Source organism: Bombyx mori, chromosome 16 (genome assembly GCF_030269925.1).
Source record: "Bombyx mori chromosome 16, ASM3026992v2".
Classification (NCBI taxonomy): Eukaryota; Metazoa; Arthropoda; class Insecta; order Lepidoptera; family Bombycidae; genus Bombyx; species Bombyx mori.
In genome coordinates, this window is record NC_085122.1 from 12,277,022 (window position 1) to 12,290,411 (window position 13,390).

The window sequence follows — 13,390 nt, forward strand, 5'->3', positions numbered from 1 at the left end:
ATTTTATCTTTTATAACTTTACTTACTGTCTACAACCATTGACACAATGCGTTTAGAAATACGCATAATGAAAAGCCGATAACACATTTTCACTTCACCTTACTCATGCAACTTGTTTGATGTTGTGGAGCGGCTATCGAGGAAGTGAAAGTCGGTCGAAGTCTCGCACGTATACAGACTCGTCGCAATATGATAAACGCGGGGTTTCGTTGACTTGCTGCGAATCTCTTTAGGTTTTCGTCCAAAATAACGCATCGTGCTAGCATTAATAACGACTGGCGACACGTACATACATAGCACAGGAAAAATAACAGATAAACAAGTGTGGAACGTGCCGCGTCACCGGCTTACGGGCGGGGGCATGCATGCGATAGTTCACGATGGTTGCAACGACATCGATCGCGCACGCCCCGCGCCTTGTCAACGCTACGATGATGTTTATTGGTCGGCCGGCGTCGTCACGTGACCGGCGCGCTCGACACCCATTGGCCGGCGGCGGCAGCGGCCACGTGAGCGGCACCGGGCCCGCGTGCCAGTCGCGGCGTGACAGCGGGCGCGCCGGGACCGCGCGCGCCTGCCGCGGTCGACATGAGCCTCCTCGACACGCTACTCGAGGCGGCGCGGTACATCGAGCTCCAGGAGCGGCGCCTGCAGGCCGGTGAGTAGCCCGCGCCGGCTGCGTGTGGCGCCGCGCCCCACGCTCTTGACCTTGAGTGGCACGCGGTCGGCGTCCCCCGCGCGCTCCCGGCTCGCCTCACCCCGCGTAAACAAAGAAAGCCTGAAATTCACTCGCAGAACGCCACGCGTCGCACGTTCACCTCTATTCGTACACGCAGAATTGGCCGTGGTTCATAAGGGCTCGTTGTGTCGAACTTCGTATCAATTGGCGGTCTAATTAATATTATGAGTCCGAGCGGCGAAAGAGAGCTCATCGCTCGGCACTTGCTGGTGGTGCGAGTGGGCGGCGGTGTGTACGTGGAGTCGTGACGCACCGGCGCGGCGAGCAGGGGGCGCTGGAGAGTTCGGTCAGCTGATCGCAGGGAGGGGACGCCGGCAGCGGGGGGCGCGGGACGTGTGCACGCGCAACGCCCGGTGGCTCGCTCTGCATTTTGATGTTCATAATAACTTGTCATCCTCAGGACGATACGAATTTTAGAATCTGTATGTAAACTGACTAGAGGAAAAACTGGCACAAGGCGGGGTTGCGTAACGGTGCGTGCTGCCTCGCGCCGGCCATTGTTCGTGATGGACTCGTTGCCTCGGTGTGCATTATCGAAACTCGCGATAAACGGTACCATTTACAACACGCCATTGTGACCGCCCGTGACGCCACATCATTATCAAAGCAGCACCTCACACAAATGTATGACCGATAACACGATCAGGGCACTTTTTCCTATTTTGTTTATATGTTCAACTCGATTCCACCATGACGCTAAAATCAATGAAATAGAAATCGCCTTCGAATAAGCAGCGAGAGTGTAGCAAAGAAAAAAAGGGTCGCACGATGAAACAAAATTGATTGCCCTTTTGAATGTTTAATAATTTAAGTAGTAAGTACATTTTAACAGAAACAAGATCCGCTGAACTCAGATGATTTCAATCTTAATTACCGCTCTAAGAAGATTCTTGTTAAAGAAATAACAGGGAATAAATTGACAGCTATATTTTAAAAATTAAGAATATGAAATTTTGCTAGTCTAAAACGACTTTAAATCTTCAGCTTGGAAATTATTTTGTGGTTAAAACCAAATAATACATTGCACATTCATTCTTGTACAACGCACACAAATAACTTTTTCAATCGTTACCTACACGATTTTCTCTTCGTCGGAAATATACTTGACAATTCATTAAGATTACAACCAACCAATTGAAGCAAGCTAATAAAAGATTATTTAAACGAAATCATTAAAAACCTATTCAAGAGTCGGTATCGCGTTAAACTAAAACGAAAAACCTGAAGAACATTAAATCAACACAAAACAAAACTAAAAACTACTAATACCAGCTATTCGCTGTGATTTCCTAAACACGAGCCGAGCGCGCCTGTGAAACGAAAACCGCGTTATCGTGTTTGTTCGACACTTATCAACTATCGCCGGTTTTACTGAGCTTTTGATAGCGCTGACCGCCGTAACGTAAGAGAGAAGATATGTATAAAATACAAGTATGTTTTCACTTGATCGTAGCCCACTGAGTTTCTCGCCGGATCTTCTCAGTTGCGATTCCGATCCGGTGGTAGATTCTGTGAAGCACTGCTCTTGCTAGGGCCGGTGTTAGCAACACTCCGGTTTGAGCCACGAGAGCTCACCTACACGCAAGGGTAAAGCTGAAATAGCCACTCAAGGCTATCAGCAAAGGTAGGAAAAAATATTTCATCGTTTGGGGGGTTTAGTTGATTAGTTCAATAGCTACATTTATACCGACAGCTTGACAAAATGCAGGAATTAATAGCATCAGTTCCGAGGATCTTATGATATCAGTCAGTCCGGCTAATATGGCCTGGTCGTCCATTGTCGACCAATTTTGTAACCCAATGCTGCAGCAAAATGATTATATTATGCACTCGCGGAAACTAACTGATTTAATAACAAGTAAGGAATATTTAAAATGAAAATCTGGACTACTATGTCTAGTCTAAATGTTTGGTATTGTCTAGCTTTTACCTCGAAGTTTTTCTTTTAATCTGCTAACTTTAAGGTATTTGGTATAAGTTTTTTATACGCATTTCATTAAACACATTAATTATAGAAATATGTATTACATAAAGGAGCAAAATCTTAATAGAGTTATAGAAATAAAGTAAACGCAGAACTTTAAACTGAGTATAATTTACTTATCAGAAAGGTGAGTATATATTTGAAAACTCTAACATAAAATTATAATAAAAAAACTATCAAATCGTTATCCGAGAAGATAACTTATTTCATCAGACGTTGTATTCACGAATCCTATTTTTAGCGAAAATCTTCTTCAAACTAAAACTAGAAAGTTTGCCCAGACTTGAATTTGCATATAGTATAGTTGAACAGGTCGGTATCGATGGCGATACGACTTCCACCTGTTGATATTAACTTTATTGAAATGAGTTAACAAGTTGTTGCTTTGAATCGAGCCTCGCAATCAATCAACATGGACTCGGGTTATGACAAAATTAGAAAATCTTAGATAGAGAATTTAGTATTTAGGTCTCACGATTTTTTTTATTGCCCTTCTAGGCAAACGAGCATACGACCGACCTGATGGTGAGTGGTTACCGTTGGCCTTGGACTTCAGCAATGCCAGGGGCAGACTCAAGCCGCTGCCTACCGTTAAAATATGACACGAGCCTTTCAACTGAATGACGTAAATTTTAAGTTAATTAGAACTTAGGTTTTATCAAGCATTGAAAAGAGGTTCATTGTAATTAATCCTCAAACCGAAACAATGTGCTTACATAGTAGTATTGTTGTTTTATGCACAGAATCGTAATGCGCAGTTAGCAGACGCTACGCGCCTAATTGCCGTCGGATAGGCAGGCGGGGTAAGCGCTGAACAATCGCGTCAACAAGGCTTGCGTGAGGTCGCTCCGCCGCCGCGCCGGTGAAAGGGACCGACCTCGGCATCCGCCTGAGGACGCGCACTCGGCCGCGGCGTGTTTGTACCCCGCACGACAGGACCGTCGTCGCTCAGGCGATTGTTTGTGCGCGTCGCCCGACCACGCACCGCGGCGGCGGCTTCTGTTCCGCCCGTGTGTGCGAGTACACGTCATTCTCTTTAGTTTAACTGAAATTATCGCGACGCGGTCGTGTGCTCGTATTTGTGCCTTTCCAGATGCAAGTATTTTAGTTGCGAACGCATTAAGAATCGTATTCCTATCGAGACTATCGTTTGAGTATTGTGAAATTGGTATTCGATATTTATTTTGTGCTGTAGGCTTATGTAAGGAACTGTTTGTGATACGCTATCAGTTCTGGTGAGAGACAGTGGATCGTCAAACGTCGAAGTACTCAATATAGATAAGATATCCCATTTCGAATGTACTCTTTAGTGTTTTCAAGTAAATAACATTACGTTGTTTGCAAATTCCGTTTCTGTCTTTCTAATCGTATATTTCCTTCCAGTTGGCAACCAATTAAGTAATAGGATATGTCTTTAAGATAGTTTATCAAGTCTTCTAATATGCTTTTGATAATGTCTCTTTTCTGTTACTTTTATAATTTAATTAATAGCTTTTTGTAAGCAAACCTTCATAACCGTCTTACAACAAATTTCTCAGTTATACGAATCCTCATTTATAGAGGAATCTTAATCATAATTAAGACACCATATCATTTTGGTTTGGTTTAGGCCAGTAGCCGCGTTCATACGGTACATCACTCTTTCTAATTATCGGGTTCTTAGCAATATTTAGAGATAAAAAAAATATTGAGTATCCAAGTATACGATTTGAAATTCTGCACGCTTTCGTTCGCGCAACCGGTACCCTGTCTTTAAAGGCACAATTATACATGTTCTCATTTCTTTATTTGGCCGCATCGATGGAGCAACCTTCAACAATGAATGATGAAACTCGTACAATAATTGATGAACAACGCACGTAAATACTTTGTGTCTTTGTTTATAACGTGATTTAGGGGTAGGTCTAACTCTCTGCTCGGTGTTGTTTGATTCTGTAAAGTTTTTAGAAGTAGCCGTTTATTTTTTTGGACAGCATCGTTTTGATTTAGTCTCATTGTGTACATCGGTTGCATAAATCACAAAGCTTTTGCGCGCCGTCGAGTCATATCTCGGCATCCGGTGGGTGGAGTCCCCTCACTGTTTCCACTCCCAAGTCCCGTGTTTCGTGTTTTAACATCGATTGCACATCGTTTTATTCATTTCCTCTATTAAGCTTTCAACAAAATCGCTCTTGTTTTTTTATATATTTCACGCAAAATATCTAAGTATATCATTTTTAATAACTTAGAAGATGCGAATTCACAATCGAGATGCACTTTTGCAAGTTTCGTACGCGAATACGGCTTTTGGCTTCGAGATTCCAGAAATAGAATCTGGCCACTGACGGGTCGCGTCGCAATAACCTGCTAAACCGGCAGGTGTGGTTGCTAAAGGCACGAGGGGGGAAGACGATTGCGTGGAGTTCCCCGAGGGAGGGGGGTACTGGGGCAAGCAAAGAGCTGTGGGGGGAAGTGTTGTCGGTCGGACTGCACGTTGCACCGCGTCAAGGTCAGCCGCCGCACGCATGCGCCACCCCTCCCCCCGCCCAGCCTCTTATCGGAACCTGCAACCGAGTCTTGCACTGAGACTCCCCGCACCCCCGATTGAAACTTTGAGTGAAGTATTAAAATAAATAAAAAATGTAAGCTACCGACACGACTAGGCGACTGTTGTCTTATAATTCCAGACCTAGCTACCTCTTCTGCGGGTACAAGGGCAGGCATGTGCGGACAACAATGAACATCGAACCAAATTCGACGCGGCTTCCGTAAAATCGGCCCATATTCTGTTTATCGGCACCGGTAGATCTCTTTGTTTCGATTTATAATATGAACGAATCAAAGTTTTCAGCTCGCATGAATAATTTCGAGTGTTTATGGGAGGTGATAGCGTGCACAGCCTCTATTTTAGTTTCATAAAATATCTTACAAACATCGAAAATAGTACATAGGTATTATGTCGCGCTGTGAGCAGTAATCTCGCGGTTCAGCTACCACGTGCAGGCGACGCGGCGGCGCGCATAGCCTCTGTCGACAAGTGCGCCATCAAACGTACACACGACGAGAAATCCTATTAGGAAGATTAGTGCTGATGACGCAAGCAGAATTACTTCATTAACGGCGAGGCGGGGTCAAAACTAGATTTCGACGATTTCTAATGCGCGTATTCCGCGCGTACCTATTGCATTATATTTACCGTTCGATTAGTAACGACCTGTATTCGTGATTTAGTCGATGTTCGAGGTTGTTTGAGAAGACTGACGATTTGTTACACTATGCGATGCGATTACGAACTACCAAATCGAACTCGTAATCTGCGTTCGTTACTTCCATTGTAGTACGCGCTCCGGAGTGAGGTTGTTCGGCGGCGTTGCGCCACGTACGGTCCTCAGAAAGCTGAACTGTCTCGTGCGTGAGGAGAGCGGCGACAAAAAGGTGCACTAGTTTTGTTCGGTTGCAGTGTTCCATTCACCTTATCCGGCGTGGTCGAGGTTCAGTGACTCCGGCGGCTGCTCGTCGGCGCGCGACATCTGCGTGCTAATGTCGCGGTTTCATCACCTACGTTCGATCGGCGCGAGCCTCTCGGTATTCCGTGAGCGTAGAGCGCGGCGGACGGTCCGACCTCGTTTCGTGCAGCGTTATGTAAAGCGCGGAGAGAGGTGCAGCGGCGAGCGTCGCGGCCGACCGCGTGCTGGCTCCCCGCGCCCCGCCCCCTCGCGATTTCGTTCTAGTGACGGCGCGGGGCTGCGGAGGTCGCGCACCTCCCGCCTCCCCCGCCCGCCGAGACCTGCCGAGCCGGCTCGCCGATGCTTCAGTCGTCGAGCGGATCGCGTCGGCGGCGGTTGGGTCGATCGCGGCTCTATCCAGCTGGTCCGACACGCCGGCTCCGGTTCGGCTCGCGTGTTCGCTTCGTTCCGCGCTTCCGATTCGGGAGGTCCGCAGTGTTGAGCGGTTGCGTTTGCGTCGGTCACGAACGGAGCTGAGGACGGGTGTTCGAAATAGCGTGCGTTATCATGACGACCTCGAGTGTCGCGACGAGATAGCGCGAGGTCGGCGGCACCTGCGCCCAGCCCCACGTGCCCGCCGCACCGCCTGCCTCGTGCTGTCCCGTCTCCGGACCGTCTGCACCTTTGTTCCCACTTATTCATCGCTTACGACTTTATCAAACATTATCAAAGGACCATAAAATCCTTTATATTTTCTAACATGTAGTTAGCGTCAGTAAGCTCTCTATTTATTAATACTAAGTGGCGTAATTAATAATATGGCGACGATATTAATTCAAAATTTAGTCGTTATTCTTGGCTTGTCTCTACAAAGATTTCAGTCAAATAATTTTATGAAATGATCTTCGAAGCACGTGCCAGACGTGGTCCCATCCACGGCTATAGGTCGCTGGGTAGCCTAAGGTCGTATAACTTGGTTTAATTATAATGTGATTGTTGTTAAAGCTCGCCGTTATGGAATAGATCGGCCCGGCACGATTTTACGGACTCGCTCCGTCGATACGTCATAGTATTCTTTAGCTGAGTAGGCTCATACAGTGCCGTAAATTTTCTGGAAGGGACCACTAACGTTCGCCAGAAAAGAATGAAAAACAACAAAAAACCTTAAATATTCCGATCGGGCAATGTTTAACGAATTAAACATTAATTACAATTACTTTTAAGCTTTAATCTCGCCACAATTATCTTCTTTAAATTATCTCCGATGTTTTCAATACTGTAGTTGTAGTGGTCACGGACGAATAATAATAGTAGGTAATATTTATTAAATTTCATTATTTTATTTGGATATGTACAGATTTTAATCGTCCGTTAAGTTTTTTTTTCAACTAGTGTCATACATTTTACTTTTATGTTATTTGTGAGCTCGATGACTTATTCTTAGGTTAGGTTAGGTTAGATAAAATTTAAAAAACCGGTCTAAATTATTCCAGATCTCTTTTCTACTTTGTATTCATTGTGCTAGTCAAGGCCACTAGTTTCCCGCAATATATACCTTTGTGATGTAGGCATTCCCAATAACTATTATATTTAAAAAAAACTTACAAATCGAGTTTTTTTTATATATATTTTTTATTGGTTAGATGGGTAGACGAGCTCACGGCCAATCTGGTATTAATTGGTTACTAGAGCCCATAGACATTTACAACGTAAATGCCGCCTCCCATCTCGAGATATGAGTTCTAAAAGCTCAGTTTTACAGTACGACTGCCTCGCCCTTAAAACCGAAACGCGTTACTGCTTCCCGTGCGGACTCACAAGACGTCCTACCAACAGTAATATTTGGTTGAGATCTGACGCAAATCATAGGTGAAATAATTTAGTTAACACTCATTAGGATTTTTGCTGAATCAGATAATAATAATAAAAAATGCAGAAACAACACATATTTAAAACCTTTTTTTTAAACACTGCAATAGATTATAAACAAAGAAACCACACTCATTCGTAATAATTTAACTGCTCAAGTAAATTTTGAGAATCGCAGATTTAGGTAAATCACATGATCCTGTTTGGTACACCCAATAGATGGCGTTGAAGCCGCTAAACTTGACGCGCAAAAGATCAATACCTAATTATTTAATAAAAAGTATCAAAACAATTTTTTTCTCATGCGTATATTGTGTTCCCGTAATTGCGAATATGAGAAAATTTATGCATTTGAGACTTCTATCATGTCAAGTCTCAAAAGACGAGCGGCGTGTACGCTGGCTCCGTTCCGTAGGTATTTGAAAATAGAAATGCAGAATGAACAAAATAAATTATTAAAAAAAAATATTGTCCCTTCTTTTTGATCTTTTTCGTGAAAACTCTAAGGCATAGGTTTTTAATTCCGCTATTCCAATTAACAATAAAAAAAAACCGTATCTCGAATGTTATTCGAGTGTTAATATTCGATTTACATGTTAATTTTAAAATCGTTTTCTATAATCGATATTTTAATATTGCAATTTTTTTTCTTCTATTTCTCATAACGCTTTTATAAATTCGTCGTGTTCATAAATGAATTTTGCTTCAGTAATCAGAATTCCGTGATCGGGATTGATAATAACGAATAAGGATTGAGTGATACTATTTATCCTTGTAATAAAGTAGACTCTGAGGAAATAAATTGTAGAGGACATATAAACGAGCATGAACAACCCTAAAGGACTTACTTACTCCCTACCCTAAGGGACTTACTCCCTTTCACACCCGAAGGCTGCCGTCCTGTGCGTCAATAATCACTGATTTGGAAATACATAAATACATACTTTTGTAAACTTATCGAATCTTTTCTATTTTAGATTCTTATTTCTATAATAGAATAAGGTTCTATTTCAAATCCTTATTCAAGTTACAAAACCTTTTGATGTGATTCCCGATGGAATGTAATTTTAATTTAATCTTTTGTTAATTTTTGTGGTAATAGTTATTGTGAAAAAAGTAAAACTAATTTTTCTTAACGAAAATGACGGAAACAGATGCGTCAGTCGTTTTTCATTATCTACGTAAATGAAGATGCGGAAGAGCCAGCCAGTTAGATTTCAGATTATTCAAATTCAAATACATTTTTATCAGTTTAGTTGCACAACTGTGTTGTTGTTTAATAGTTTTTGTGTTATTTAAAACATTAATTTTTTATACACCACATCTAAATAATGTTTTGGGATGAACATTTCTAGAAATCGGAACAAAAGTACTAGGAGCTCAAAACTAAACTTGAACTTTTCAGCATTAAATAATTGAATATTCAAATTCGCGTGATTGATAATATCGATACGTAGTTCACCGTGCTCACCGGCCCTCACTGTGATTAAATATGAGTGTTACCGTTTCTGAAGTACTGACCATAGTTCACATAACTTTAAGTAGTTGACATGTTAGATTCGACAGATTAAATAAAAATAAACCGAACACACACTATTATTTAATTTAAAAAACCCATTTCGAATTAACACAAACAGGAAATCTCAATTCAGTTGATTCTAGAAAAATCCGAGTTTCGGTTTTAAAGCAATCGCACTGGCATGTACGAACTGTGTTTTTACACTACAATAGTAGACGTAACTACGTAATTGCAATTATGTAATATGTATAAACACAGGCACGTGCCGTTTCATCTCTAAAACTTTGCATGGTCTGTGTACTTCACACGAACTTCCCTCACTTCATTTTCGTACCTAATGTCTTTATTGACCTTCTGCTGATTATGGGTTCCTGGTGCTCGGATTTATTTTTTGATTTCCTTTTTTACATTGGCAAAGAAAAATAAATTAATTTTATATGCGCATAGTTTAATCATCATCCAACCAGTTGGATCGATCAATTCTTCAGTGGTATATCGCGTTCTGCTCGGGTCCCACGGCGTTGCTAGTACGCCAACATAAAATCTATCTCCTCAACAAAAATATGAAATTGCAACCTTGTTAAATATGTATTTTATCCCTTTTTATGTTGTTCGAGGTTTGCATTGAAAAATTTTTTTTTTTTTTTTTTTTTTTTTTTCCCTACCTATGCTGATAGCCTTGAGAGGCTATTTCAGCTTCACCCTAACGTTTGTAGGTGAGCTCGCGGGGCTCAACCGGAGAGTTGCTAACACTGACCCTAGCAAGAGCAGTGCTTCGCAGAATCTACCACCGGATCGGAAACGCGACCCACTGAGAAGATCCGGCGAGAAACTCAGTGGGCTGTGTCTATGGGTTAGTTCGCTCGTCGAGCCCTTCGTCGCAAGCGACGGGTTCGACGAGGACGGTGACCGGTGCTTGTGGTGCCTAAGAGCACCGTTAATGGATCAGGAGGATCCGTAATGACGTGCTTTGGGCGACGTCGACGGTTTACCATTCGGTCTACTGGGTCGGGTATGTAATTTCCAGCGGCTACGATGAGAGGGTTCTCATGTCGTGCCGCCTTCTCAAAATGGCGCAGCGATGCCGACTGTAGATACTTACTGACAGAGTCAAGCTCCAGGTCATCGTGGAGATCCACGTTCCTCAGGAACCATGGTGCTCCGACGGCTATCCTGCAGAATCGGGATTGAATAACCTGAAGGGGCTTCAAGTTGGTGCGGGCTGCGTGAGCGAACACTACGCTTGCATACGTCATAACGGGGCGTATGCAAGTTTTGTAGAGAGTTACCTTATTACGGAGGGACAGTTTGCTTCGCTTGCAAAGCATAGGGTAGAGACGTCCTAATATGAAGGCGGCACGGTCGCGTACCGTTTTAATATGGGGACGGAATGTCATCCCTCTGTCGAGGGTGACGCCTAGGTATTTGACCTGCGAGGCCCACGGTATGGGCTGGCCAAAGAGAGTGACGGGGCTAACGGCGGAGGTGTTTGCGCGCCTATTAGGGAGTGGGATGCTCGAAGTGGTATTCGGAGGGCGACCCCTTTTGAAGAGCACCGCTGTGCTTTTCGTGGAGTTGATGTCGATGCGCCACTTCCGGAACCACTGTCCCATGGTGGCTACTGCGATCTGGAGTCGCCGATGAAGCAGCGACATCTTCCTACACGAGTAGTAGATAGCCGTGTCATCGGCGAAGAGCGCTAGATGGGTCTCCGGAGACCGGGGTATATCATTGATATACAAACTAAATAATAACGGGGAGAGCGCGGAGCCTTGCGGGACTCCGGCAGTCAGTTGACGGGGACGAGAACGAGTTCCCTCTACTCGATATCGAAACGAACGGTTCGACAAGAAGTCTCGTATGATGAGCACGAGTCTGTCTGGCACTCCCATGTTGTACAGTTTGTAAATTAAACCGTTGTGCCAGACTTTGTCGAACGCCTTCGCGATGTCGAAGAAGAGGGCGCCGGTCGGGATTTGTTTACGCCTATTTAGTCCTATCAGGATGTGCTCCGTGAGGCGGTGCACTTGTTGTACGCACGAGTGTTTAGAGCGGAATCCGAACTGTTCGTCTATGAGAATTTTGTTCGCGGTAACAAAATCCCAGAGGCGTTTCCTAAGGAGCCGTTCGTAAATTTTTCCTATCGTCGGGAGGAGACTAATCGGACGGTAACTAGAAGTTTCGTTTGTCGGTTTGCCCGGCTTATGTATACCGATAACGTCCGCTTCTTTCCACACCGCGGGAAAGATGCAGTGCGTCATAGCGGCATTTAAAATTGTAGGCAACATTGCTATCAGTTGGACTGGCAAGAGTTTTAGCGCGCGGTTGCGGATGCCGTCGGAGCCGGGTGCCTTCCTAGGTTGGAGGTTGTGGATCGCGTCTCTAACTTCGTCAGTGGTAATGGGGGGTAACGCGTCCGAGGGCGGCAGGGAAGCTCTGCGCTCGACCTCCCTGTCGACTAACTCGGTGTGTTCGGGGTCCGCGTGTTGAGTGCTGGTGGTGCACTGCTCTTGCAGTGCATCGGCCAGCAGCTCAGCCTTGTCATCGTCATCGAATGCCGGTGGTTGGCCTGAAGGGCGTACGAGGGGAGGCATAGTAGCGGTAGTTTCGGATTTGAGAGTCCTAGCTAGTCGCCAGTATGCTTGGTGGGAGGGCGCGAGTTGTTCTAAATAACTATGCCAATTATCGTTACGCGCGTCACTTAGGCGGGAGTGGACTTCGCGTTGTAGACGACGCATCCGAGTCCGGTTTGAATGCGTGGGAAGACGATCGTAGGCCCGGATTGCCGCGTTCCTAACTCTTAAGAGATTCCTAAGTTCGGAGGACAGTCTGATGCGGTGGAAGCTGTCCTCCACATCGACTTCTTTTGAAGATCTAATGATCGCGGAAGAGATGTGATCGGTAATGATGTTTATGGATTCGACGGTGTCCTCGGGGGATAGATTCGAATCCGGGCCGTAAGGGAGGATTGGCGGAGCGGCTTCGGCTAGGCACGTGCCCAGCTTATTCCAATCCACCATGGTCCTCGTAACAGTGGCTGGGTTGTGAGGGCGACCGAGCTGCATAAGGACAGGTCGGTGGTCTGAGTCGAGCTCTGACAGTGCTTCGATGGAACGTAAGCGCAGAGTTACGTTCCTAAGTAATGCCAGGTCTATAGTGCTCGGACGGAGCGCGATGTTATACGGATAACATGTTGGAGTTGGGGGACCGACTACTTCAAAAGTGAGGTCGTCTATAAACGCGTCGAGACGCCTACCGTTAACGTTCGTACGATGGCAGTTCCACCTAGTGTGGTGGCAATTTATATCGCCTGCCAGGATGACGGAGTCTCCCATGCCAAACAGTGACTCGATGTCACTGCTCAGGAGGGGCTTGTCCGGGGGGAGATAAACGGATGCGATGACGATCGGCTGGTGTCCCGTCAGCGAGATACGGCACACTGACGCCTCGATATGTAAGAGCGAGGGAGTATCGAGAGGAACAACGTGCAGAGCCCGCCTATAGTAAATGGCAGTCCCGCCTTTGGAGGCGGTGAGTCTGTCATTCCTAACCATGACGTAATTCGCGACTTTCGGGTCACGACGCGAGGGCTTCAGACAGGTCTCCTGCACTAATAAAATATCTACAAGATTATCGCGGAGGAATTCGAAAATTTGATCGCGTTGCCGCGCGAGTCCGTTAGCATTGTAGAATGCTAACGTAAGGGAATACGGTTTTTCTCTACCTTTTTGCGCCATTGATTACCGGTAAAGAATTTTTATAACGTGCAAGACACGGACTCGTAGACGTCCATGTGATCGAAAGCGGCCGCGAGCCGCTGTTCGGGGGGTTACCGACCTACGGATAGCATCTGC

The 13,390-nt window shown here is 45.0% G+C and overlaps 1 protein-coding gene across 11 annotated transcripts in view; it reads left to right on the plus strand.

Moving 5' to 3' along the window:
- Positions 1-505: 505 nt before the first annotated feature.
- Positions 506-13,390, plus strand: part of LOC101740085 (max-binding protein MNT) — a 56,311-nt gene continuing 43,426 nt past the window's right edge. For 2 of the 11 annotated variants that reach the window (XM_012696836.4, XM_062673131.1), the window contains exon 1: positions 6,292-6,705. Coding sequence is in view for 1 of the 11 variants with exons in the window: in XM_038016501.1 (XP_037872429.1) it covers positions 589-658 (70 nt within the window). In the remaining 10 variants the exon portion in view is untranslated. Of the gene's footprint in view, positions 3,892-6,291; positions 6,920-7,372; positions 7,463-13,390 lie in introns of those variants that run through there. The other 9 variants (XM_062673132.1, XM_012696846.4, XM_062673135.1 and 6 more) reach the window with 8 other exon arrangements.